The following is a 27,528-nucleotide window of genomic DNA, read 5'->3' on the forward strand; positions in this document are numbered from 1 at the left end:
TCCTGCTTTGATCTGGTTTTAATTAGCAACCATAAATGTAAGATACACAACTTTTCATCATGAAAATCAAAAAAGAGCTCTGGATTTTGGCTAGAAAGGAGGACCCAGAGGGCAGCTGTTCTGGGCCAGCTCAGCTGCTAGCAACCATACAGAGGGAAGAAAATGAAACAGGTAATATCAGGGGGGTGTATACTGGTGAGAGGAGGACATGTGCACTCCCTTCATTTAACATATCCACCTAATGAACCTGTCGAAGAAGCTGGGCTGGGAGAGGCTGTCATAGTCCTTCTCCCGGAAGATGGCTGCCTGGTCCCCAAGGCCAAGCTTCAGCAGGACATCCATGTCTACGTCACTCCCAAGAGCCACTACCGTGGGCATGACGTCTTGCTTCTTCATGGAGTTGATGGCCTCCTCGAGGTTCTTGCTTCCTGTGATGCCATCAGTGATGAAGACAAAGGAGAGCTCAGCATTGCGCCGGGCGAGTCGCTGCCCACCTCCCGGGCTGAGCACGATGTTGTTGATGGCGTGTATGATGGCTGACCCGATGTTGGAGGATGAGTCCAGGTACTTGATCTGCGCCAGGGCGTTGGAGATTTCCGTCAGGTTGTAGGTCAGTGGGAAGACCACATCCTGGTCCCTCTCACTGCCGTACTGCAGCAGCGCAATCCGGGCATTCATGTTGTCATTGTTGCTCCGGGCCAGGGTGAGCTGTCGGGCCACCTCCTCCACAAAGTGGTGGGCCCTGTGGAAATTCTGCTCTCCGATCCTTTCAGAGCCATCGAGCAAGAAGACGACGTCAACAGGGCGCTGTGTGCACTGTGCCACTGCAAGCTCTGTAGGAGAAAGAGGAAGACAAGAGTTGGGAGCATAAGAAAGCCTATACAATAAAGCTGGAGCTTGCCTTGGGCAGTTTGGTCCAGAGTTGCCTCTATGCATCTTTGCCCAAAGAAGGACCAGCCCCACTGTGCTGCCAAAGTCTGTCTTTGAAGCTGGTAATGTAGACACTTTGTTTCTGATTCTTTCAGCTCCTGGTCACTAGGTCTTAAAGAAAGTTAATTCTGGGGCCTATGACAGACCTCCACAACCATCCATCAGCTTAGACAGGTCTGTGCATTTCAGTCTCAGAATTACATCCACCTTCTTACAGCAATGATGTCCAGCTCTTACCTGTAACAGGAATATCCAGAGATCATTGGCAGGCTGTGTCTGCAAACCTCTCAGTTACTTTTAGAGAGTGGTTTTACTTTCAGAGTTACTCTTCACACACAGATTTGCAGGATGAAAGCTGTTTTCATAGCTTTCACCCAGATTAGTTTAATCAGCAATCACTAATTCCTGAAGAGCTTATAAAGGTTGGGTCATATGGTTGGAAAACAAGACTATCCTTGTTGACACACCTGTACCTAAAGCAGCTTTTGTAATATATAACAGACCAATATTTGAGTGAAACACAGCGGGACATTGTTCTTCAGTCAGTCAGAACAGCACGTGTCCACAAAGTGGGCATATGAATATTCACAGTGAATGAACCCAGAAAAAAAAAGGGAGAAGAAAATAGCAACCTTTGGAGACAGTGGTTAGTTAGGGACCATTACTTCATTCCTTTGCAGCAGTTACAGGTACTGCCTTTGGTGTTCCTCTGCATGCACTTGCTTCTCCGAGAAACACTCGAGAAATAAACCACTATTGAATTTTCTTCTTTGAGTTTCTCTCTCTGCTGAAAGCACTAGTCAGGAATATGGTTGCAACAGCAGCATTGATTTGGGATGCACGTGCTGCAGCTGGCCAGCCCCTGACCTCGCAGCAGGGCAATGGCCATATCACTGTCAAGCAATTCTTTGGGTCTAAGACTCAATCTTGAAAGGGTGAAGTCCTGGAGCCAATGTCATGCTGTGCTGCATGACTTGGCAAGGAATAGGAGCTTGTGGAGCAGGCCCATCTTGGGCATCCATTTCTGGCAATGAGGGGTAACTTTTGGGATAGGAGGATCACATTAGGTTGAATTTCTGTACTATGAGCAAATCCAACTTGACAAAGTGCTTCCTCGGCGCTCAATGCTGTTACACCTGGATTGAATATGGCGTAATTCCTTGTATGAGCTGAGCAACAGATGAATTGCTGTTTAGTAGATTAGTACTATGCGTGTAGTCAACATTTGGCAAACAGTGAAGTTCTATTTTTAGCAAAATAGATACATACACTCTTGAGACTACAGAGACAGTATCCAACAGCACAAGATAGTCTAGCAGAAGCTCTGATGGTGCATATTGTTGAGTTTGCAGACTCTTTGTACCACTTCCACTCACGCAAAAACAGTCAAATCCGATGTAGGAACTTCTGCTGGTACTTGTGGTTTAACCTAACTCGTTGGATGTTGCACAAGTCCATGGTTGTTTCTGTTTCATGTTCCCTGACCATGTACATTGGAATTTCTCCTTAGCCCACACGGTAAAACATATCTACAACAATGGCATGCCTTGAATGGGGCTTATTTCACATTGTCTTACTGTGAGCAACAGGCTTCTGCAATGTCTGTTCCAACTGCAGTAGAAACCAATCTCCAAGCGATGCTTTTTCCCCCATGAGTACTGCATTTCAAAATTCAACTGTGAAACTCCACTCCTTTAAAACAATAAAAGTCCATACTCACCTCTGCCCGACCTTCCTTGAGAAATGGTGTCTAAAGGTATGGTGCTGCAGTTCCCAGTGTGCAGGCACTGCAGGCACAGGGACACTTTGCCTTGGCTGTGCCTGCACTCCTGGTCCTCACCTGCGTCATGGTCATGGAGGGGAAAAGGAAGGCAGGAGTGCCCCTTGCAACCATCTAGTCTGAACTCTACATTGGGTTCTCCAAAAACAGGTGGAAGGACGGAGGGGAAAAGGAAGGCAGGCGTGCCCCTTGCAACCATCTAGTCTGATGGAACAGGAACATTGGGTTCTCCAAAAACAGGTGGAAGGAAGTGGGTGGGACTGGGGGCTGCATATCACATCGGAGAAGTGTTACCAGTCTGTCTCCCCTGATGCTTGTCTACATGTAGTTGTGTTTCTTGACACAAGCAGCAAGATCCTCCCGCCCCCCACATGAGCTGAAGAAAGCCTTAAGAGCTGCTACTTAAGCAGACCATGGCCAAGAGTAGCATCACTCCGTAGAGCTTCAGTGAGAGCGTAATGCACATTTGGCTCTTGAGGCAGCCTATACTGCAGGAGCACTCCCCAGAGGCAGCTCAGTCCTCACAGCTGGAGAGTCTTGCCTTCAAAATGTGTGATAAGATGCCTTCACATACGAGTTATCCCATGAGAACATAACACATGCCAGGCAGCGCAGCAAAACTGTGGGTTTATCCTGTTCAGTGTCATGCTTCAGTGGCACTTAATTCCTGTTTCTGGGAGGCTGAGGACCCAAGAGCCCTTTGCTGCAGCAAGGAACAAGATTCTCATCCTTAACTGGGAGATAAGCTCTCAGAGGTACCACCACAAATCAGGCCAACTGAAATCCTCACATTGTGCTTTTCTAATTGGAGCACCAGTCCTTCTCATGCAGCTTACAGCAAGGCACAAATCCTCACCACACTGCACACTGTGTGCTAGGACACAGATGAGGACATCTAACAGAGACAGCACAAAAAGCAGAAATACCATCGATTTTCCTGCCATTAGCAACCCACATATTTACATGCATATCAGAGTAACCCCACCCATTCACATCATGTTCCTGCTTCTTCTAAAGCCTGGGTAACCTGTATTTCCTCTATTGTTTCACAGTGTTGACTGAGGAGATGAAAGCAACAGTGAGATGGGGACTGACCTCCCAGCCCTTCCTAGGGGTACCCCTTGCACATCACACCCACACACACCCACTCTCCCTCTCCCTGAGGAGGCAGGACTGTTTGCCCAAGAGCTTCACTGAAGGAACTGCTGCTATGACGAAATGTAGCATAATCCCTCTGGTTTTATCAGAGGGATTAGCCAGGATTATTTTAGCAAAACACCACTACACCCACTTGCCTCTGTCTTACAAGGGCCAGTGCAAATACTGCTCAGGCAAAGAGATATTTTCTCTTTTTTTTTTTTTTTCCCCATAGTGAGCTGAAGGTTTTCAAGATGTAAAAAACGTTTGTTTCCAGTGTTTCAGTGCTTTGCCAGGAAATATTTCCAAAGGAAATGAAATAAAGAGTCACTACATGATGATGTCTAACTCCTCTTTGCTGAAGTCTTGCTGAATCCTTGTCTTGTTCAGCAAGATGTTCCTGCTCTATGTTCTCTTCAGATCAGTGTTTCTTTGGTGCTTTTCCTCTAGCATCATGGCTGGAGCAGCTTAACTATACTGAGTCTTCTTACTTGCATCCCAGCAAGCTAGCAACATGCTACTTTGGGGGTAAAAATCAAAAGAGAGTAGGGAGTTGGCTTTGCACAGACTACCTGGAACACTTAGATTATGATGAGACACCAGCATATTGACTTGGGCACTGGCAGATCCTCATACTTTTGCCTACACCTAAAACTCCAAGCACACCATTTTAAAGCGCTCTGAACAATTTTTTCCCCCACTGTATGCTGACAGAGGAGTTCCCTGTCCCTATAGACTGGAAGCAAAAGCTGCTGAAGACTATTTTTGTGCAGCATGTCTGACCTGATCATGTGCCGAGTGACACAAACACCTCCCCTGCGTGACTGTCTCCAGATGGCTTCTAGCCTAGACTGGCAAGCCCCAGGTGTTGAAAACACTTCAAGAGGTTCCACAAGTGGACAAGTTCCACGTTCCACTTCCTATGCCTGAGCTTGGCAACCAGGTCCACTTTGCACACCTGGAAATATTACAGCCCAACCATATTTTTGAAGACCGTATATATCCTTTCTGCCCATTAAATATAACAGTTGCTCAGTATACTTTATTGCAAAAATATCATGTCAGTTAGAGAGGCTGAAAAATTCACTTGCTGGCAGTAAACACTTCTACTCTTGTGTCTGCACATGAAATGCTGTTTGCTTTTATTACAGCTTGAGAGGGCAGTAGTTACTGCGGAGGCAGGAATAGCAGTCATCTGCCTGACTTCTTGAGAAAACCAGGGGCAGCTGAAATATCACTCTTGGTCTAAATGCGGGTACTCACAGTGCAAGAGGTGGGGCTGTAGCTTTTCTCAACCAAACTAGCCCTGAGTATGGATTGAACGGGTTATACTACAATTTTAAATCCTTGCTTTTGAATAGCACACATAATGTATCGCAGAGTTTTTACTATATTGTGGACTGCCTGGTCCTACATAGCGTCTACCTCTTGGATATGAAATGGAAGGCGTTCCTAACTGAGACAGAAGAAACACAAATGTAGAAGCAGAGAAAAAAGGCAGAGGGAGCACATACAGCTTCGGAGAGAAGCACTCCCCAGGTTTTGGTGCTCTCGATCAAAAGTCAGGGTTGACCCCTCTCTTGTCCTGTTTGCTCTTTCCCCTCAATATTCTCAACTGCCCATTGAGCGGTCGTACAGAGACACGTGCTGCGGCGAGAGGAGATGCGCCTTGCTTTGCCAGTCTTGCCACACAAATGGTTTGCAGAGCCTGAAGAAAGCCCTCACGGTAACCCAGCAAGAAGATGCAGAAGCGACCAGCAAGCACATACGTAGGAAAGCATGGGAAAAGCACATTGTTAGGCTCTCTGCAAATGAGGGGCTCGCTCAGGCCCTCAGCCACAGGCGTGCTGGCAGGATCCCTGGTGGAGCTTAGTGCTCGTGTGTGGCTGAGGGCTGGGACACACTTGTCCTCCCAGAGCAGGGTGGAAGTGCTGGAGGGGAGCAGTATGGCTGGCTCAGAGAGCAAAGCAACGCAGCTCCTCTGCAGAAAAGCAGTGGGCAAAACAAGAGCATCTCTTGGCATCGCTGGAGAAAGCCGCCATAATCATCAGCCAGCCAAGCCAGATAGGACTGCCCCTTGTGTCACATCCCCAGCTGAGCACCACCAAGCCGCTTCACTGCCTGTGTTTCTCCTAAACTAAAAGCATCTACCAATGTACCTGTCCCCTCTGTCGAACAGGCACTCAAGGAAAGACTGTTACCACCTCCGCTCAACTTCTGCCTCCACCTGCTTCATGCAATCTCTAATGGAGATGTCAGCAAAGCCCTAGCACGGTTTCTGGGTCCCCCACAATCTCACTGTGCACCATTTTGAAGGTGTCAATGAACAAGTCCATCCACTCTTGCCGCTCATTTCCAGTGGCAAACTTGGCTTTTTCGGCGGTAAAGGCCAAAGTTGCCACCAGCTGGGTGTACGTGCTGGGGTCCTGGGTTTCCCGCGTGGAGTTTAGGAACTGGGCGATCGAATGTATGGTGCTGGGGAAATCTATGTTGACTCCCTCTTCCATGGGGCGGAAAATAAGTGGGTTTATGTTCCCAGGGTTCCTGTCATCTGCAAGTGAGCGTCAAAAGAATATTTTCAGGGCTTGCTAGCAATGGCTGTGTCTCTGAAGGCTACCTGTCTTTCCTACGTGCACTGCACCAGAGAAGAACAGAGCCAATGAGGGACAGAGAAATAAAGATGAAAGCCCGATTTCAAAACTGACTGTCACTTTTATGTCTGGGGAACTACAGGATTTGCACCAAAATCAATCACCCATCAATCAAGAGACTTCAGAAAATGACATGAAACTTTAACTGCCCACTTCCCACTCAGGGATGTGCCCACACAGGCAAGATGGAGATAGAGCAGCACTCAGGAAGAGGGACACAAGGTCCAGCTTCTTTCTTATGGGATTAAGCCATCATGTGGCTTTGAACTCTGCTACGTGCAAACTGTACACATGATGCTGTGCAGCCAGAGAGACATCCAAGGGACAGCATTATGTGAACTCCCTGCCTGGAACTCAGTCCCCTGGGCTTTGGCTAGGGTCACTGCCCTGGGGTGTGGGATGCTCCTGCGCGGTATCTGGGCTAGTCAGACCCCTGAGACCCTCCATCTCCACCCGTCTGTGCTAAACTTAAGTTCAAATAACATCCCAAAGTTCAAAGCAAAGCCTTTTGCATGGGTTAGAAAGAGCCTGACAGAGCGCCATGCGGTTTCTCTTGAAGCAAGTGGTCAGTTCAGGTTTGCTCAGCGTTCACCACCCCGTTAGCACCGCAGTAATTGAGACAAGGGTCTGCCCTGAAAACAGGAAAACCCGGATTTCCTTAGGCAAAGCACTGAGGCAACACACCTTCAGCTGCAGACATGAACCCGAAGTGCTGACGTGCCTGGCTCTGCAAGGCAGCAGGGAGGAAGCCAGGGTGTCTATAATACCTGTCCCTCCCTGGGCTCTGTCGACAATATCCAGGCTGGAACCGGGGCACCTGGCATGAGCAATTGATTTGCTCCTTGAAGTGCCAGGACTGCAACTCTGACATCCACGGGGCCAAGAACAGGGCTGGCTCCCTGTCCTGAACCTGTCTGCCTTGTCTACAACTGGACACGCACTGGATGTGCGTGAAGCTCACTCACACACCCTGTGAAGGGCTCCATCTCCATCCAAAGGGCTTGCATGTAAATCGGCACCAACTCTTGAGATGCTCTTGGAGAACCAGAGGAAGCTGAGCACTGAGCAGAGAAGTCCCAAGCTGTGTCACATGCCTTACGTCACATCCCATCCAACACGTCCCTTGCTATGAGGGAAATGTGATCATTGCAAATTGATGAGAGCAATGCGTCACGGACCATCCAGTGTGGCAGGTAGAAGGCGCTTTGCCCAAAAGGCCCTGAATCCCCGGGTCTCACTTGAAACTTGATCTACAGGGCCTAGCACAGACCCCTGCACACCAGGACAACTTTTGCCCATACTGAGATGGGTGTACTAGAACTTTCATAGGAGGCCCACACCTGCCAAGCCATGTCACTCCACCTCCCATGTCCTCTGGGGCACAGGTGTAGGTCTGCTCTCGACCTGGCCTGCCTACGGCATGGCTTGACGGATTTACCCAAGAGGGAACCCCCTCAGATGCCTCCACAGGCCATTTCTGTTCTGGTCCCCAGGACTTGTACCAGGTACCAGAGAACTGTTGTCACCTTGCTTCAGGAAGAGAAGCACCCAAGTGCGTAACAGGGAAAGGACCACCAACCTCACTTTGCTTTGGAGGGCTTTGATAGCCCAAGCCTAGGAGAACATGAGTGCACCACTGCTTGGGTCAGCCTCTCCTGCAGTGTTCCTCAGACATGGGGAGGCTGCAAAGACCAAAACTTTTGAAGACACCTGACCAGTCACCAGTGTGGCATGGCAAAGTCATCTCCTTGTGCACGGATCCACAGGGCAAAGCTCCTCAGAGGACACTGCAGAGGAGCCTGTGTGGATAGCTCAGCATCATGGTTGGAAATTGTGCTCTCTGCATGGCCAGGTGCAAATACTTAAAATAGTAGCAAGATATTTTAGTCGGCAATAATTAAAGCTTTTCTGTCTTCAGATTTCTGAGCATCCTGGGACCAGTTTTCCTTTGCTTTGCATGGAAACAAAGGGACTTCTGTGAAAATTAGAATTGAGATTCTGTATAATCCTGAGTTGAAGCTGAGGACTTTCACAAAAACATTCAATGCAAGAGCAGAGATAAAAACTACAAGAACGGGCAGCACCATGTCCCTTACAAGCTTTGTGTACATCAGCAAATAGTGTATCTATTGTATTAAAACAGGCTCAAAGACTCAGACAGACACGATCTCTATGAATTCAGGTTGCAGATCTGCCCCTTAACAAGCAAAATGTCATCAAGTAAAGCTTCCTGCAGCGAGCAGCAGCCATCTCCTTTATGCCAGAGGATCCTTATAGACTTTTTCCTTTAGTCCAACACTCTTAGTTAATTGTTAATTAAATACAGCCAGTGTTAGAGAAGCCGAAGCTTTGGGCCCACCATGGTGCCATTTTCAAATGGTCCCTACCCCCTGGCTCTGCCCTTGTCACTCCCAAGGAGCATCCTGCCCAGGGCTGCAGGTTGAGCTCTACATTTCAAAGGCCACATGGGTAGGAGAGTTTAGCAAGGGGGTTTTGACTTCATGTATAATAGAGACATGGAACAAGTGAGAAATTAATTGCCAAGTTTCGAGGTCAAAACCTGGTGTCTTCCAGGAACTGGAACAGGGAGAAACATCAGGGCTGAGCCATACTGATTCACTAACATGGTGCACTTGTACCCACCTGCCCAGAGAACTCATAGAGACAGAAAAAGAGCAGGAAATGAAACCCTGGAGCCTCCCCTCATGTAAAGTAACACTATTTCCCAAACTCCTGCCATTCAAAGGGAATGAACAGGGTCGCACACCCCCTTCCCACTCCTGAGCCTTGTGCACTCTCCCCCAGACCTACCACTTTGTACAGATGGCATGAAGCTATTTGTAATGTTTACCTGTCTGACAGGGCAGCTCTGGGCAGACGACCTGTGGATCTGGAAGGAAAAGAAACAAAGAAAACTGAGTGACGTGCTGTCATCACCCTTCATGGTTTGCACAGACAGGGTGGCAGGGCAAGGTCTCTTACAAGGGGAAAGGACTCCAAAGGTCTGTCCCAAAAGGCTGCCTTGTATCTGAGGAAGAACTGCTTATCCAGGGGTACGTAAAGCCCTCACCATGAATGACCCAGATTATGAGCTACTGGCCAACCTGCTGGGACACACTGTCTCTGCAATGGTTGCAACGCACCATGTATTTCCCCACTCCAAACTCCAGTTCCAGTAAGAACCGTGCAAGGATAGGTACAGGTAAAAATAATTGGGGCATCCTTAAGAGGCAAAAAATCAGGCAAAGTAAGCAGGAGACCTCCATGATTGAGCAGGGAGCTTCTAAAAAAGCTCAAGTGGGCTAGGGAGTTGGCCAAAGAGGCCAACTGATGAAATTCAACAAAGGCAAGTGCAGGGTGCTGCACCTGGGGAGAAATAACCCCCTGCACCAGTACAGGCTGGGGGTGACCTGCTGGAGAGCAGCTCTGAGGAGAAAGAACTGGGAGTCCTGGTGGACAACAGGATGCCCATGAGCCAGCAATGTGCCTTTGTGGCCAAGAAGGCCAATGGCATCCTGGGGGGCATCAGGAAGAGTGTGACCAGCAGGTGGAGGGAGGTCATCCTGCCCCTCTGCTCTGCCCTGGGGAGGCCCCATCTGGAGCACTGGGCCTTAACAAGCAAAATGTCATCAAGTAAAGCTTCCTGCAGCGAGCAGCAGCCATCTCCTTTATGCCAGAGGATCCTTATAGACTTTTTCCTTTAGTCCAACACTCTTAGTTAATTGTTAATTAAATACAGCCAGTGTTAGAGAAGCCGAAGCTTTGGGCCCACCATGGTGCCATTTTCAAATGGTCCCTACCCCCTGGCTCTGCCCTTGTCACTCCCAAGGAGCATCCTGCCCAGGGCTGCAGGTTGAGCTCTACATTTCAAAGGCCACATGGGTAGGAGAGTTTAGCAAGGGGGTTTTGACTTCATGTATAATAGAGACATGGAACAAGTGAGAAATTAATTGCCAAGTTTCGAGGTCAAAACCTGGTGTCTTCCAGGAACTGGAACAGGGAGAAACATCAGGGCTGAGCCATACTGATTCACTAACATGGTGCACTTGTACCCACCTGCCCAGAGAACTCATAGAGACAGAAAAAGAGCAGGAAATGAAACCCTGGAGCCTCCCCTCATGTAAAGTAACACTATTTCCCAAACTCCTGCCATTCAAAGGGAATGAACAGGGTCGCACACCCCCTTCCCACTCCTGAGCCTTGTGCACTCTCCCCCAGACCTACCACTTTGTACAGATGGCATGAAGCTATTTGTAATGTTTACCTGTCTGACAGGGCAGCTCTGGGCAGACGACCTGTGGATCTGGAAGGAAAAGAAACAAAGAAAACTGAGTGACGTGCTGTCATCACCCTTCATGGTTTGCACAGACAGGGTGGCAGGGCAAGGTCTCTTACAAGGGGAAAGGACTCCAAAGGTCTGTCCCAAAAGGCTGCCTTGTATCTGAGGAAGAACTGCTTATCCAGGGGTACGTAAAGCCCTCACCATGAATGACCCAGATTATGAGCTACTGGCCAACCTGCTGGGACACACTGTCTCTGCAATGGTTGCAACGCACCACGTATTTCCCCACTCCAAACTCCAGTTCCAGTAAGAACCGTGCAAGGATAGGTACAGGTAAAAATAATTGGGGCATCCTTAAGAGGCAAAAAATCAGGCAAAGTAAGCAGGAGACCTCCATGATTGAGCAGGGAGCTTCTAAAAAAGCTCAAGTGGGCTAGGGAGTTGGCCAAAGAGGCCAACTGATGAAATTCAACAAAGGCAAGTGCAGGGTGCTGCACCTGGGGAGAAATAACCCCCTGCACCAGTACAGGCTGGGGGTGACCTGCTGGAGAGCAGCTCTGAGGAGAAAGAACTGGGAGTCCTGGTGGACAACAGGATGCCCATGAGCCAGCAATGTGCCTTTGTGGCCAAGAAGGCCAATGGCATCCTGGGGGGCATCAGGAAGAGTGTGACCAGCAGGTGGAGGGAGGTCATCCTGCCCCTCTGCTCTGCCCTGGGGAGGCCCCATCTGGAGCACTGGGTCCAGTTCTGGGCTCCCCAGTCCAAGAAGGACAGGGAACTGCTGGAGAGGGTCCAGCAGAGGGCTACAAAGATGATGAGGGGCTACAAAGATGATAAGTGGCCTAGAGCATCTCTCTGATGAGGAAAGGCTGAGGGACTTGGGTCTTTTTAGTCTGGAGAAGACTGAGGGGGAGATGTAATCAATGCTTATAAATACATACAAGAGGATGGGGCCGGTCTTTTTTCAGTGGTGCCCAGGGACAGGACAAGAGGAAATGGGCACAAACTTGAACATAACAAGTTCCATCTAAACATGAGGAGGAACTTCTTTACTTTGAGGGTGACAGAGCCCTGGAAGAGGCTGCCCAGGGAGGTGGTGGAGTCTCCTTCTCTGGAGACATTCAAAATCTGCCTGGACACGTTCCTGTGCAACCTGCTCTGGGTGGACCTGTCTCTAAGGGGGTTGGACTGTATGATCTCCAGAGGTCCCTTACAACCCCATATCATCCTGTGATTCTGTACAGACCTGGGCAGAGCACGTCCTCCATCTTGTCAATGAATTCCTCTGCCACCAGGTCTGAGAAGAGTCTCATCTTCTGGACTCGCTGGGGTTCATTGCAGGCGATGGAGACCAGAGTCTCGCTCTGTTCTGGCTGATCAAACATGTCTCCAATGCCAATGGTGTTGACGACCACATCTCTACCGCAAAGAGCGCCTAGGTTCTTGTCATCATCCCGGGGGTCATAGCGCCCATCTGTGATCACCACAGCAAACACTTGGGCTTTCTCTCGCCTGCTTTCCTTGATGAGCTTGTTGTAGGCAAACTGAAGGGCAGACGGTGTCCAGGTGCCTCCAGCAATCCACTCCAGGCGCTTCACTGCTTCCTTGAAGCTTGACAGTGAATCAATGCGCTCATCATCAAGCTTGATGGCTTCAAAGGTTCCCTCATGACTGTACTGCACCACCCCAACACGGGCACCTGCCAACGAAGCATCATATTACCTGGCTTTGCATCCTCAGTGAAAAGTGCAGAAAGTCAGAAAACTTTCCTTTCAGCAAATAGCTGCCCAATTGGCCTACAAAGCTGGGAAGGGGAAAGGGAAGAGCAGAAACTGCTGTGAAAATGCTGGACAGATGGACTGCAGCCCAGGGCAGCTACAGACAAACATGGAACCTGGAAAGACCCAAGACCCGTTTCTTTTCCCCATGCCCCATTCTATCCCCACAGAGTCCAGACCTGTCTGTGACTTGGGATCTTTGGCAATAGAGCCCAGTCGGCTGACCACGTTGACCACAAAATTTTTCTCCAGGGTGAAGTTGGTGTAGCCAATACTCTCCGAGCTGTCTATGACGAACATGATGTCCAGGGCACCGCAGCGCTTCTCACAGTCTGGGGAGAGGGACAGGAGGAGGAAAACACAAAAGCCAATCACGTTGGGAACAAAAGCCACCAGGGCAGAAGAGACCATCTATGGGAAGACGGAGAGAGTCAGCCATCACATAAAGCATCCACAGTGTTTGTGGTGCTGCCCACAGCTGTCAGCACAGGGAGGATTTTACAAGAATTTTTCTGTCAATGTATATCAAAAGAAACCTTTTTCATCTTGCCGTGTAGTACACTCTATCCTATCATCTATGGATCATCATGGGAAGCCACAGGCCACCTCTGGTGGGCATCTGCAGGACCTGAGATGCTTCACTCTCAGGCTGTGCATGGCAAAGCCACAGTTGCCCCAAGAGAAAGAGCACTGAGGGCTGCAGAGCAGGGCTACTCTGAGGGTGGTGAGACACTGGAACAGGTTGCCCAGAGAAGCTGTGTCTGCCCCATCCCTGGAGGGGTTCAAGGCCAGGCTGGATGGGGCTTGGAGCAACCTGGTCTGGTGGGAGGTGTCCCTGCCCAGGGCAGGGGGGTTGGAACTCAATGATCTTTGAGGTCCCTTCCAACCCAAACCATTCTATTCTATTCTATTCTATTCTATTCATCTGGACCACGCAACTCTGTATTACAGCTCGCTGCTCCTGTGATGGCAGAGCTACATTTTGGGAGGTAAGCCGGGCTGCCCCTGCAGTGCCACCACACTCAGTGGAAGGCTGGACTGGGGTTAGCAGGGAAGGACTTCCTGGGGTTTGTCCTCTGCAGGGCGCAGCACTATGCAGGTTGGCAGAGAGCCCACCATGCCAGTAGCTCAGTGCAAAGGGCAGTTCATGGGGCTCCCCTCAAGGGAGCCCCCGAAGAAGGAGGTGGCCTCTAGTGACCCCCCTTTCCCCGTCTCTCCAGTGGCTGTTCCCCTGCCCTGGGGAGAGGTGATGGTCTGCTCACCACAGCATCCACATGTCTCTCGCACGTAGGTCATCACGTCGCAGTCCTGCCAGCAAAAAGGTGCAGGGTGAATGTCTCCCTCCCCTAACTGTCCACTCCCCCCCCTCCCCATCTGATCACTCTTCCCTTCCCTTCCCACCCAGCTAGCCTCTCTTTCCTTGGCTCCCATGGGAAGCCACAGGCCACCTCTGGTGGGCATCTGCAGGACCTGAGATGCTTCACTCTCAGGCTGTGCATGGCAAAGCCACAGCTGCCCCAGGAGAAAGAGCACCGAGGGCTGCAGAGCAGGGCTACTTACGGTCAGGCCAGGATCTCCTGGTGGGCCAGGGTTCCCCTGCAATAAGAGCACAGGGATTTCAGACAGAGTTTTCCCATGATTTCTCTTTTTGAGAAGCAGATGTCAGAGCCATTAAAAACGTGGGTTTTTTGCAGAGGCCTGCCACAGGAAGGGTAGGAAAGCCTTGCTGGGAGCCAGCATACATATCTGACAGTTGGTGTCTCCTCCAGCAAGCCCTGCTGCAGGGAGACCCACTGTGGTCCTCTGGGCTTTAGAGCATGGAGGACAAGTAGTGAGGAGAAGGAGGAGCGGCAGCATCTGCTCAGACATGGTGGCATGGTACTGTACCTCGGGGCCTGGTTCACCAGTTGCACCACGGGGCCCAGGCTCACCTCCTGGGCCAGGATCACCCTGGGAAAGAAGTGAAGAAGGGTCAAGTATTTCCCCAGCAAGGCTAGCAATGCAGCCACTGGTGTTCAGGGCTCCCCCAGACCCCCTTGCGAGGCACAGCCCTGCTAAGCCTGGTCACCAGAGTTGCACCACGGGGCCCAGGCTCACCTCCTGGGCCAGGATCACCCTGGGAAAGAAGTGAAGAAGGGTCAAGTATTTCCCCAGCAAGGCTAGCAATGCAGCCACTGGTGTTCAGGGCTCCCCCTGATGAGGCACAGCCCTGCTAAGCCTGGTCACCAGCCTGCCACAACTGAGGCTGGGGACACAGGGCAGGCAAGGGAACAGGCAGTGCTGTCACCAGCACGCCTGGCAGAGGTGTGGGAGGGGGACACTGACCCTGTGGGCAGTATGGGGAGTCTCCTTACCGGTTCTCCCTTTTCTCCTTTGGTCCCTTGCACTCCTTTTGGTCCAAGCTCACCTCTTCCTCCCTGCTCGAAGGAAGGAGAAACAGATCCGGCATGGAGCACATCTGGATGTGCTCAGGACGAGGCACTACTGCTACGAGCTCATCAAAAACACATGCCTGCCCGGCCTGGGAGAGCATCCTCTAAACCAGCAGCTCAGTGCAAATAAACAGTGTTTACATAGGCATTAACTGAGAATAAAGAAGTCGTGCAAAGCATATTTCAGATGGTTTCAAAAGGAGATGGGCTTGGGAGATACACTGCAGGGGCCAGGGCAGCCGCCAGAAGGACAGGCTCCTCAGCCTGGCACCCAGAGGATCAGGTGACAACTGCTCAGAATTTCGGTCAGTACAAAAAACAGGTGATAGAGACAAACACACTCACCTTGGGTCCTGGCTGCCCCTTCTCACCCTTGTCACCCTGTGAAGGGAGAGGAGGGAGAAGTCAGCCCCTGACCAGTACCAGCCCCGCACCGAGCACGCGTACATCCACAGTTTGCAGCCAGGGGCACAACGCTGAGCTTCAAGCTGATGGTTGGGGTGGTGGGCACAGCCACCTCCCCATCACCACCGTTGAAGCTGGAGTCCCCAGAACCTCTGCAACGAGGCTGAGGGAGCTGTGTCCAGGGTCAGTCCTGATGTTCAATTCCCTTGTCCCCTTTGCAGGCTCCATGTTTGTGTGACCCTGATAATTTTTCATCCTCCTTCTCTCTTCTTCTCTCTCTTGCTAAGCTCCAAGAGTAACCTCCACTGAAACAGGCTTCCTCACAGTACATACAGCTGCACTGGATGACGCACACATACCTGTGGTCCTCTGGGTCCAGGGTAGCTAAAGCCAGGTCTGCCTCTGTCACCCTGTAGTAGAAAAAAAAAGACCCATTAGAAACCAAAAGTGGCCTTTCTGACCTGGCGATGCCAGTGACAGTCAGAGCTGTTTTCTTCTTCTCTTGGGGTGAGACAACACCAGGAGCCATGACTTCTGCAGCTGGCCCTGAAGCATTGGGAACAGCTGTGTGGAGCAAGGCTTTGCAGGGTCTTGGAGATGTCACATGCTAGGGACATCCCCGAATCTGTGCAGGGTAAGGGATGTAATCAGAGCTGCTTTGGCCAGAGCATCTCTGTCCCATAGGGAGGCTCAGGTTTGAGCCATTTTGTTTTCAATGCTCACAATTTTCTGCAGTGGGAACTGCCTTTTTTTTTTTAATAATTAAGAAAAAGCATACCAAAATACCCTTTCAAATGCAGAGTTGCATTCTGTTTCCAATGCTCACAATTTTCTGCAGTGGGAATTGCCTTATTTTTTTTTAATAATTAAGAAAAAGCATATCAAAATACCCTTTCAAATGCAGAGTTGCATTCAGGTACTTTACCTTTGGTCCTGGTGGTCCAGCATCACCTCTTGGGCCCAAGTCACCAGGGTCTCCACGCGATCCCTGCAGGATAGTGTTGGGAATAGTGGAAGAAGCAGGTGAGGGTTTTCCCTGTGGCTGCCCGGCCGCACAGGGGACCATGCTGGAGAAACCAGCCCTTGAGATGATGCTGTGAGACCATCTCCCCTCCCAGTGAGGTTACTGTGACAGTGACTGATTTAGCACTTGGGTTCCCACATCCCATGGATGTCATGGCACTACTGCCACAGTGGGATGTTGGACTAACCATGAACTCAGGACAAATGGGTGCCCGGAGAACCCCATCTTTCCTGGCCCTATGACTGACTCTGAGGTGGTCACTTCCATGTTGTCATGGGAACATCTGGGACCGGAAGAGATGAAGAAGCAAGGACTCCTGGGTCCTGCAATTTCTCCTTGCCCCGGGAAGGGCTAGCCAGGATCCTTTGGGCTCATTTTTGAGCCTCCCTGAGAAAAGGACAGGCGGGCTCCCCTTGGGAGGGACAGTGCAGCCAGTTTATGTCAGTAGGGCAAGCTCTCATTGCAGAGGGAGGACACAGTCCCACAGATGCCCCAGGATGACTTACTATCTTGCCTGGCTCTCCCACAGCACCCGGAGGGCCTCGGGGTCCTGGCAGCCCTTGGTCTCCCTGTAAAGCAAAGCAAGATGCAAGAATTTGCCGAGGAAGGTACAGGCAAGTGTGCATGAGGAGGAAAGCTGGGTGAGCTTCCCCAGGTGGCAGCAGCACTCTCCCTCCCTCCTGGCTGTCTCCAGCCCCTGCTCCATACTTACCCTTGCTCCTTTGCTTCCAACCTCACCAGGCAGGCCACGAGGACCCTCTGGACCAGGATCTCCCTGTGAGGATGGGAAAGATATTCCTGGTTAGGGATTGCTCCAATGCTATTTGTGTGCATGCCAGTGATCCTTCAAGCGAGGAGGTACGATGCTGTTTTCAAATCTGCTGTTTCTTGACTTGAAACACAGTCTCAGGGCAGTGTGCCTTCCACACATGTCTCTCAGCGTTGAGGTCTGGTGTCCTTCACCCCCTCTCTGGATCAAGCCCTGGAAGAGGAGGCTGTACCTGCTGTCACCAGGGCAGGCAGCAGGCGCAGCGGGAGCAGAGTACACATGCCCACTGGGATCTGCAATTCCCACCTCTGGTGCTGGACACTTTGTGGCTGGGCAGTAGGGCACCACACACACATTTTGGGCTCATTTGCAATGATTTGGACAGTTGCTTTACCTACCCTTTCTCCTTTGGCCCCAGGAGTGCCTTTGCTGCCTTTCGTCCCTGGATCTCCACGTCGACCCTTGGCAGACACAGAAAGTCACATAAATGGGATGCGAAGATGGGTGCTACCTGAACAGTGATGCCTGAAGGTCCTGCCCTCTCACTCTTGGCCCTACAGATGTCTCCTTGCCCCCTTAGCAAGCATATGCCTGGCAGTAGGGTAGCAGAGATACTCTTGTTGGCCCTGCTTGAAGGATCTTGGGATCTTGCCTTTGACTTTTGGGAAGCCACAGACAAAATGTTCTTTCAGGGGGTGGTCACCACAGTGACCACAAGCACTTGCCATTCATTCCCTCAGGGCTGAAGGTTGCTTTACTTCCAGATCATTCTATGTTGCTTCCCCCACCATATCTTACACAAGGACACATGCCAGCTGGGATCTAGCTTCTTGGTGCTAGTGGAGTCATGCTGCTGTATTCTGCTAGGGAACATCATCTCCAACCCACTTACCAAATTTTACAGTGCCCCATCACATTAGCTTGGGTCTGCATGGCACATCGATGTCATGACATGGCTGCCCTTGTAAGAGAGCTATACTGTAACAGCCACCAGATCTCAAGTCTGTGGTTATGTGGGAATATAGGGTGCTTCTCTAAGATGCAATTGTTAACATCAGGCTTAGGACTATGGAAGTACTGCTCTTTGAAGATGGGGGAGACAAGGACATCAGCATCTGCCCATCTTTTGGGAGGCAGAAGACAGGGCAGGCAAGCTAAATGGGGCCATTTCTCAGAGCTCATCCATAAAACTGCATCAGGCTCCCGTGATGTGCCTACTGTCCAGAGAGCTATTCAGACACTTACAGGTTCTCCTTTGGGTCCAGGAGCTCCTATTTCACCTCTTCTTCCCTTAGTTCCAGCAAGCCCTTGAGCTCCAGGATTTCCTGGAAGTCCCTTGGAGAAGAAAGAGAAATATAATTTGTCAGAAGAGAGGTCAAGGTGCACACACACATACCTCTTGTCTGTGTCAAGCAGCCCACCCTTGAGCAGATGTGCGTAAGAGTACACACACTTCCACACACCCACCACACCTACATGTCAAAGCCACATGCACAGGCTCCAGTCTCGGAGCAGTGTGATGCTGTGTAACCTTTTTTCCAATCAACCAGTCCAAAGTCTTGTCAACTCTTCCTTACAGCATCTGTCAAGCCTTGTCTAAAGATGGAGGGCTATTTCAGCCTCCTCCACTATGTCTGAAGTAACTGGCCACCAGCACCCTTTGGTTATAAGGTCAAATGCAGTGGGTAAAGCCTGTACTAGATTTCTGAGCAATTAATCATTAAATTTTATTCACACGAATAGAAACAGCCTGTAAACACTGGCATTGCCACAAACGCTGAGGAAATAATGAGACTGTGGCAGGGAAAACCACAGCCAAGCAGGGTCTTTCTACTCAGGAGAAGATGGGAAGAGAAGGAAGGATGTAGTGCAATGGATGGGCTAGAAAGGTAAATCCTCTCAAGTCTATGTTGCCTGCTTTTCTCTGCTCTGGACAAATGCTTGAGACTTATTCTCATTTTGCTCTGGGTAGCTGCAGGGATGTTGCATAGTTCCATCTCCTGTTGCCCACATGACATTTTCCACTGTACTGGTGGGGACACGCATGGCAGGAGAGCTCACTCAACCACCCAGGGGCTTGTGCTTTCTCCATGCTGGTGCACTAATTTGCAGAATCACCAGGTAAGCAGTCATCTTTGTGCTGCAGCTGCCCCATGACCAGCAGTTGATATCACTCCAGCTCCACGCCATGTGGAACAGACCCTAATAAGACACCGAAGACATCTGAATACTGCATGAACCTACCGGGCTCCCTTTTTCTCCTGGTGGTCCTGTGGGTCCACTACGTCCAGGTCGGCCAGGATCTCCCTGAAACAACCAGAAAGCAATGGTCATTGTCTGCGTTATGAGTATGCTGCTGTGCACCGCTGATGTGCACCATGGGGAGCCCAAGGAGCAGGGCCAGCAAGGCTCTTCCCTTGGCTCCTGTGTCTGGTGATGGGATCCAGACCCTAGGTAGACAGAGCCTATGGGCTCCATGAGTGGCAAAAGATTTAAGAGCAAATACAAGCAAAGGTGTTTAGTTGTCCCCACGGGTGGCCTCTGCCCACATTCTGCTCGCTGTTCAGAGGACTTGTACCTTTATGCCTTCATCTCCTCTTTCACCTTGGTCTCCTGCATCTCCTGGGTAGCCATCGGGGCCCTAGGGAGGGAAAGAACAAAGAACCATACATTTTAATTCATGGTTTTAAGCTGGTGGAGGGGAGATTTAGGTTAGATACTAGGAAGAAATTCTTTACAGTGAGGGTGGTGAGACACTGGAACAGGTTGCCCAGGGAGGTCATGGATGCCCCATCACTGGAGGTGTTCAAGGCCAGGCTGGATGGCTATTTGAGCAACCTGGTCTAGTGGGAGGTGTCCCTGCCCAGGGCAGGGGGGTTGGAACTCGATGATCTTTAAGGTCCCTTCCAACCCAAACCATTCTATGATTCTATGATTAAAGTGGCAACAATATCCACTTTCCCTGCAGAATAAATCATCTGGTTTAGAAAGTTACTCTGGAGACTAAAATATTTTTTGCTTGTTGCTAGCACTGATACAAGGAACAGCACCTCCTCTCTGTGTGGAGGGGAGGGACACTGGGGGATCCCAGCTTCCTTGCCCATGGAAAAGAGGCACAAAAAATTCAGACTGTGCTCCCCATTCTGGGGATCCCAGGCCTGGGATCAGATCATGCAATTGGCTGGAAAATGGGCTAGTAACCTCTCATTGGCTAGATGTCTCTTCATGTGCAACTCATTCAGCAGCTAAAGTTGGCACAATACATCTGATGTGCCTAGTGAAAGAGTAAAGCATCCCTACCTTGTCACCAGGGTCTCCCTTGCAGCCTGGTGGTCCAATTCTCCCCAGCTTGCCCTAGAGAGATACCATTCAAAAGAAGAAGACAAAGATGTAAGTGTCAGAAGGGAAAATACAGCTTTTCCTGTTAACAGTTACTAATCTTTAACAACATCTACTGACTGTACCTGTGGTCAGTTAGAGAATAAATAGCAAGTGTATTCCTTAACCAGGAGTGTGCTGTGCAGAGACAAATGGAGGAGGAGAAAGCAGTTGAAACGCCCCAAGTCGTAGCACGGATTGGTGGGAATTCAAGCATGCTCACCCTGCACATGTGCCCTGGGTAATGGACACATCCCCCGAGGCTGGATTTGGTGGTCACTCATGCCCACGGTTGTGCTGGTCCTCATTGTGCATCTGTCATCAGAGCAGCACGGGTTCACAGGAACCACACTGCCTGATGGACACCATAGACTGCCTCGCTCTGCGCCCTGCTCTGCTGGCAGTGCTTAGGCAACTCACCTTGGCTACAGAGCAGTAGGGATTGAAGGACTTTTGTGTTCTAGAGCTTCAGCAGGCATTTTAGGAGTGAGAAGAAGAACTGGTATTATCTCACACATGTACTTGGCTGGGTTTAAGAGAAAGTGCAGAGCAAAACCCGGTCTAGTGGGAGGCGTCCCTGCCCATGGCAGGGGAGTTGGAACTAGATGATCTTTAAGGCCCCTTCCAACCCAAACCATTCTATGAAAACCAATGTGTGCTGGCCAGTGGACAAAGCTAGCTTGAAATCATCTCAGATTAGGCTATCCTGCTGTGGTACATCTGCACGGCATACAGATCTCAGGGAGGTTGAGGCCCTCTACAACCACAATAGAGGGGACAGAGGATTTCAGGGACTTTAACTTGGCTTTGGGCTGTTACAAGGTACTTGAACCTGGCTTTAGGGCTCTAATATTAAGAGCAAGAAGTAGCTTAGAGATGAAATTTCAGATTCTGTGACAAACTGCCTTGAAACTCAAATTTCCACAAAACTTTCTGTGTCCATGTCCTGTAGGGGTCACTAACGCTCAAGATGAGATGTCTGCACCCAGGGCTCTGGCTGCATCACCTCCTGCAGCAGGAGCACGGAGCGGGCTCCACATACAGCTCCTGCAGAGAACTTGCTGATGAAGGGACAGCACTTCTGAGACCCGAATTAATTCACCTCCAGCCTGCTCACTTATTTGCACAGGACAGGCAGAATAATGTGCAATAAGTTCATAGAAACCTCAGTCAGAGGGGCTGGGAGCAACAAAATAAGCTTTGGAGACTAGGGTGGGTAAAGAAATGAAACAGCAGCAGTGACCTTACAGGGTGCTCCCAAGTAGTGTTACCTTTTGTCCATCTGTGCCGTTCCTGCCCGCCAAGCCAGCAGCACCCTGGGATCAAGGGGAAAAAAAAAGAGGGATTGGTGCTCCGTTTACACACACTGAAGGGTTGGTAGCTGGAACAACAGGCAAGTTAGAAAATGTCCTTTCTTACCCTCCGTCCATCTGATCCAATCTCTCCCTGGGGGAAGAAGAGGACAGGAGTCATCAACTCTGCCTACATCACCTCCCACTCATTTGCAATGTAAAAACATCACCACTTCACAAGACCTAAAGCAATGCCTGAAAGAGGAGACAGGCTTTTGGAATGCCCCTAGAAATCCCTCTTCCCCCCCAGTTACATATTAATACAATTACACATTAATAGGGTTGCTATTCTCATCATTACAGCTAAAATCTCCCTCTTTGCAACAGAAAGGAGTCCATCCCATCTCAGTGCACAGACATGCCATTCAGACTCTTCTTTCTCACCTTCTCTCCTTTCAGCCCGGGGACACCCTAGACAAAAAGAAGAAAAACCCTGTGTTAGTGCCTGGGGATCAGCAGGTGCAGAAGCAGCGGAGAGCAGGGGTCTCCTGTGGGCAACAGGCAGGAGAAGCAGAGCTCCCCCTGCTTTACCAAAAATCAGTGAACGCAGAGAGCTCAGTCACCGGCTATGGGATTCTTACCTTGGGACCAGGGTATCCAATCGGACCTTCAATACCTGGGTCACCCTTAAGGGAAGAAGACATCAAGAGTTAGCTTGAAAGAAGCAGAGACGCGGCCCCAGCGGATGCAGGGACAGCACTGCTGGCTGCGGTGGTGGTGGTGGACGTTCCATAACTCACCTGTCGTCCCTTCAGCCCGGGGGATCCCGGCTCGCCCATGTTCCCCTTTGCACCCTATGGAAAGAGAACACCCAACGTAAGCCTGGGCTTGGTGCTGACTGTAAGAAAATGGCATGAGCAGGAGGATGCTAGGAGCAGAGCACGAGGCTCGCTTTGGCAGCTCCTGCAGAGCGTGGGGCAGCGTGCTGGTGGAGTGGGACCTGCTTTATTCTGGGGAAGCCAGGGAAAGGCTGTACGGGGAGGGAAGCACACGGAGCTGGGGGCAGGAGAGTGAGACACCCTGCACGTGTGAGAGCTCTGCTCTTGAGGATGGCAGAATCAGAGATAACTGCTGCCTCGCTCCTGTTGTCTTCAGGGGCCAAAGGTGCCAGCTGTGGCTAGCAGAGCTGATGCTGAGATGCCTGTCTGCACTGCTGCCAGTGCATCGGCCTCACATGGACGCGAGGAGACACTGGTGCTGGCTGTGTGCTCCACTGACTGCAGCGTGGCAGTCTCCCAGGGCCAAGTCAGACGCTGAGGAGTTATTTCCCATCTGGGTGCTGCGCCTGTGAAGGCTGCTGCAGCTGAGGGGAGATCTAGGGCATCCTGCAGAGTCTGTGGCATTATTCTCTTACCACGGGTTTGGGCAACTCACCTTCTGCCCTCGGTATCCTTTGGGACCCGGTGGACCTGCAATCTCCAGGCAGCTCATCTTGTAGCACTGAAATACAAACGAGACACGTGTAATCCCCGTGCTGCTTCACGTGCTTAGGGTCAAGTGAGGTGGGGTGGGCTTGTGCTTCTGGGGCCATCAGGGTAGGCACATGCCCTTTGGAGCATCGCTCTCCATACGCCTCCCTGTGTATGCCAACCCCTGCCTACGTGATACCAGCGGGGCAGGGGCTTCACCTACAAAACATGCCTCCAAAGTGACAAACTGAGTCTGGTCAATAGACCTGAACACACTGCGGGTGAGAGGGAGCCAGAAAGTGAGGAGTCCCGTGTGTCATGTTAACCACTGGGTACAGAGATGGATTGCCAGCTCTGCACTGATCCACAGGTGGGAAGAGACACATCCAGTGCAGCTGGCTGAAAAATCTGGCCTGCTACTTCAGGGTACGAGTTGGTCTTCTCTAAAGGAGGCAACTTAAGCCTGTGTTGCATGGCAATGGCACGCTGCTCACTCACCTCTCCGTAGGCTTCATGTTTCTGCAAAGGAGAACACAGGATGGACACAATCAGTTAAAGTGGTCAGCCCCACGAGAAAAGCAGCATCACACCCCTGGAGGCGTGTGTGACAGTGAGGGAGAGGAGGTGGTAAAGGTTCCATGGCTTTAAAGATGTTTTCAGTAGAATCCTCATTTAACAGTGCCTCACAGGTGGGGCATCAAAGACCATGCTGATGGTGAGCACATCTCAGTGCTGCACACTCTTCCATGTGCCCCTGGATGGGGAGCCAGATGGGGTATGGACCTGTCCTTGAGCAAGAGCCAGGACTAGGGTGGAAGTCTGCCCAGATATGCAGACATGCTGGGGAGCAGAGACACAAACCAAGGAGTCCTGGTTAAGCATCTAACCAGAGAAATCAGAGATGCTCAAGACTCCATTTGCCCAGTAAGTGCTGAAAGGGCATAGAAAAGGAAGAGAAACAAATTGGAGGCTTTTCCCTGCTAGAGATGCTCTCTAGAGACCTCCTAATACCCCATGTGGGAGGTGCTCAGAAAGCATCCCCCCCCAACCACGTGCTGCTTCTCTTGTCCCACCCCCTTGTACGCCCTGCACCCTCAGCTGGCACTCCGTACCATGACTTGGATTATCCTATCGATGGTGTCCACGTCAATGTTCAGAGTGTCCTTCTGCGTGATGGCGTAGTTGTTGCGGTACAGCTCGTGTGGCAGGTTGGCGATCTCCCGCAGGCCCTGCTCATAGACGTTCTGGCTGGGGGCCACTGCGAAGAGCTTGATCCCCATGTCTCGTGCCCTCTCAGCCTGCATCTTCATCCCCCCGCAGGGGCTGCCAGTGACGTGGCCATCAGTGATGACTATCGCAAAGTTCACACCTGAGGCCATCTGGGTCTGGATCTGCTCTGTCATGTTGGAGATAGCGCAGTCCGTGAAGGTGCCCCGGCCAAGGTAGTTAATAGCAGACAGCCTGGGGAGGTATATGTCTTTGCTGCTCGTTAAAGGACTGTAAATTTCCACCACATCCGAGTAATGAAGTCCACCAAACTGCCAAGTGATGTAGACTTGGTTCTGGTAGAGTTCAGTCTCCAGCTTATTGATGAACTCAGGGATGAACTGCTTTATTTGATCCACGAGGCTCTGGATAGGCACAGTCTGCAGAGCAACACTCTCCGAGGTGTCAATGATGAAGTACACATTGATGGGGCAGTTCCTCTTCTCTGCATGGAAACAATTATTCAGACCATGTCAGAGCACTTCATGCACCCCCTCCACTGTCCCCTAGAAACCTGGACCAAGACGTGTCTAGAGGACAGCACAGAGAGGTGAAGAGAGCAAACCACAGCATGAGGTTCGAGGTTCGGCCTCCTGCGAGGGTGCTGCAGCTCTTACTAATCAGAACACATTCCTCCTGGGTTGGAGGAAATGAGGAAACTGAGGACTAAGTGCCAGGTTTGAATGAAGAAGAGCAAGGGTGTGACTTTTGCTCTCCTGTACTAAACGAATGCCCTGGCTGCCAGGCTGCTGGTTGCTCTCTGATTTATAAACATTTTCACAAAGATCATACCCAGGTGTGATACCAGAAAGAGCACAAGTCTCATCAGCTCCAGCAGTAACATACATTTGTGTTTGAGTCAATGACTCTCCAGCACCCAGGAATTCAAAATCCCAAGATCTGCTCGCTATTGAATCAATCTTGAAAATCTTGCCATTTTTTGTAAAAGTCAGGCTGGACACATAAACCACCTGCTCCTCATTCCAACTGAAAAGCAGGGAAGTTGTCAAAATGGACTACTTTCTGACATCAGATACAGAGCTGAACTCTGGAGACTGACTGGTATTTACTACTGCATCAGCTAGGAGAAAGCACCACTGGCAGACCTCAGCTTTCCAACCTCTACCTCCCTGCCACTGCACCCCCTCCACTGTTCCCTAGAAACCTGGACCAAGACGCGTCTGAGGACAGCACAGAGAGGTGAAGAGAGCAAACCCTCCACTGTCCCCTAGAAACCTGGACCAAGACGTGTCTAGAGGACAGCACAGAGAGGTGAAGAGAGCAAACCACAGCATGAGGTTCGAGGTTCGGCCTCCTGCGAGGGTGCTGCAGCTCTTACTAATCAGAACACATTCCTCCTGGGTTGGAGGAAATGAGGAAACTGAGGACTAAGTGCCAGGTTTGAATGAAGAAGAGCAAGGGTGTGACTTTTGCTCTCCTGTACTAAACGAATGCCCTGGCTGCCAGGCTGCTGGTTGCTCTCTGATTTATAAACATTTTCACAAAGATCATACCCAGGTGTGATACCAGAAAGAGCACAAGTCTCATCAGCTCCAGCAGTAACATACATTTGTGTTTGAGTCAATGACTCTCCAGCACCCAGGAATTCAAAATCCCAAGATCTGCTCGCTATTGAATCAATCTTGAAAATCTTGCCATTTTTTGTAAAAGTCAGGCTGGACACATAAACCACCTGCTCCTCATTCCAACTGAAAAGCAGGGAAGTTGTCAAAATGGACTACTTTCTGACATCAGATACAGAGCTGAACTCTGGAGACTGACTGGTATTTACTACTGCATCAGCTAGGAGAAAGCACCACTGGCAGACCTCAGCTTTCCAACCTCTACCTCCCTGCACTCCAGTGCATACCCAGAAATGGAAGTTTTGTTGGAGGAGGGTGTTCCCTACAGATGGATTGCTACCCCAGGGCACTGCCCAGGAGCGCAAAGGGGCAGGAGAGGTGAATTAGCCACTGCCAGTTCCTTGTGAGCAGGCTCTACAACCGAGCATGGCCATTGCTTTTGGTGAAATTGCTGCCTACAAAGGAGAGAGACACACGAATAATCTGGTTAATACCTGCACAGGAGGTTGAAGTGACATCTCCAGGATCACCATCAAACTGGGCGTGGAGAGGAACTAGAGCCACACAAAGGAGCGTGGAAAAAAAGGCTTCTTGGAACATCTCAGCAGTTCCTCTGTGTATTTAGATGCCTGTGGGAAAATGCAAGCTACACGTTAACCACAATATACAACCTCCTAGCTCTGCTGGGAAGACACAAAGCCAGCCAATGCTCCTTGTGAAAAACACAGCTCGCCCATCACTGTGATGCATCATTGTGCCACTAACATAGATTTTTATATTGACTTGAAAGCTACAGAATTAAAATATTTCCTTTGTTGGGGTACGGGCAAATTATTTAAAAGTGCTTTAGCTTCTCTGTCAGTATGAAGGGAGGGATCAGCGCATCAGGATCCTCTGACTTCATGGTTTCTCTCCAGGTGTGTCTGTCTGCTCCATGACCACACCGACTCCATTACCCCAGATCCATGTAAGCATCCACGCTCATTTCCTCACCTACTTACCCAGGTCACCAATGAGGGTCTGCAGTGGGTCCTTTTCACCTCCAACTTGCCATGTTGGTGTGGTGATGCCTGTGTATACTGAAAAGGTACGAAATTCCCCAGCTTAACAGCGCTGCTTTGCAGGCTGTACGACCCATGGAGTGAAGGGATGAATAAACAAGCACTGGAAGAAATGCACATCTTTAGCATTCAACCCACCACTGGGCCTCCGAGGTCCCAGCTGCACATGGGAGTATATTTCGTGTAGGGTTATGATAACTTAAGCATCAGAAGAGTTAGAGATCTAGTCTGAAAAGTTATTAGGAATGTATATATAAATGCAAAGGGTGTTCACAGATAAATCCAAGTGAC

The 27,528-nt window shown here is 50.4% G+C and overlaps 1 protein-coding gene across 2 annotated transcripts; it reads right to left on the reverse strand.

The window, feature by feature from the left end:
* COL6A2 (collagen, type VI, alpha 2) lies at positions 1-26,779 on the reverse strand. Of its 2 annotated transcripts, none has more exons than XM_014949220.1 (27): positions 26,671-26,779; positions 24,440-25,038; positions 23,826-23,846; positions 23,293-23,358; positions 22,659-22,712; positions 22,500-22,544; positions 22,303-22,329; positions 21,986-22,012; positions 21,838-21,882; positions 20,489-20,542; positions 19,767-19,829; positions 19,433-19,495; positions 18,434-18,523; positions 17,587-17,649; positions 17,132-17,194; positions 16,926-16,988; positions 16,321-16,383; positions 15,755-15,805; positions 15,336-15,371; positions 14,913-14,975; positions 14,446-14,508; positions 14,119-14,154; positions 13,821-13,866; positions 12,738-12,890; positions 12,027-12,479; positions 10,763-10,801; positions 1-833 (listed from the first exon to the last, which is right to left on the reverse strand). In XM_014949220.1, the coding sequence occupies exons 1-27, from the start codon at positions 26,774-26,776 to the stop codon at positions 226-228; spliced, it is 3,060 nt and encodes a 1,019-aa protein (XP_014804706.1). In that variant the 5' UTR covers positions 26,777-26,779; the 3' UTR covers positions 1-225. The 2 variants fall into 2 exon arrangements, with proteins under 2 accessions (XP_014804706.1, XP_014804707.1); XM_014949221.1 differs by lacking the exon at positions 1-833 and adding an exon at positions 4,850-6,398.
* Between the last annotated feature and the right edge of the window lie 749 nt (positions 26,780-27,528).

This window comes from Calidris pugnax, unplaced genomic scaffold (genome assembly GCF_001431845.1).
Source record: "Calidris pugnax isolate Ruff unplaced genomic scaffold, ASM143184v1 scaffold75, whole genome shotgun sequence".
NCBI lineage: Eukaryota > Metazoa > Chordata > Aves > Charadriiformes > Scolopacidae > Calidris > Calidris pugnax.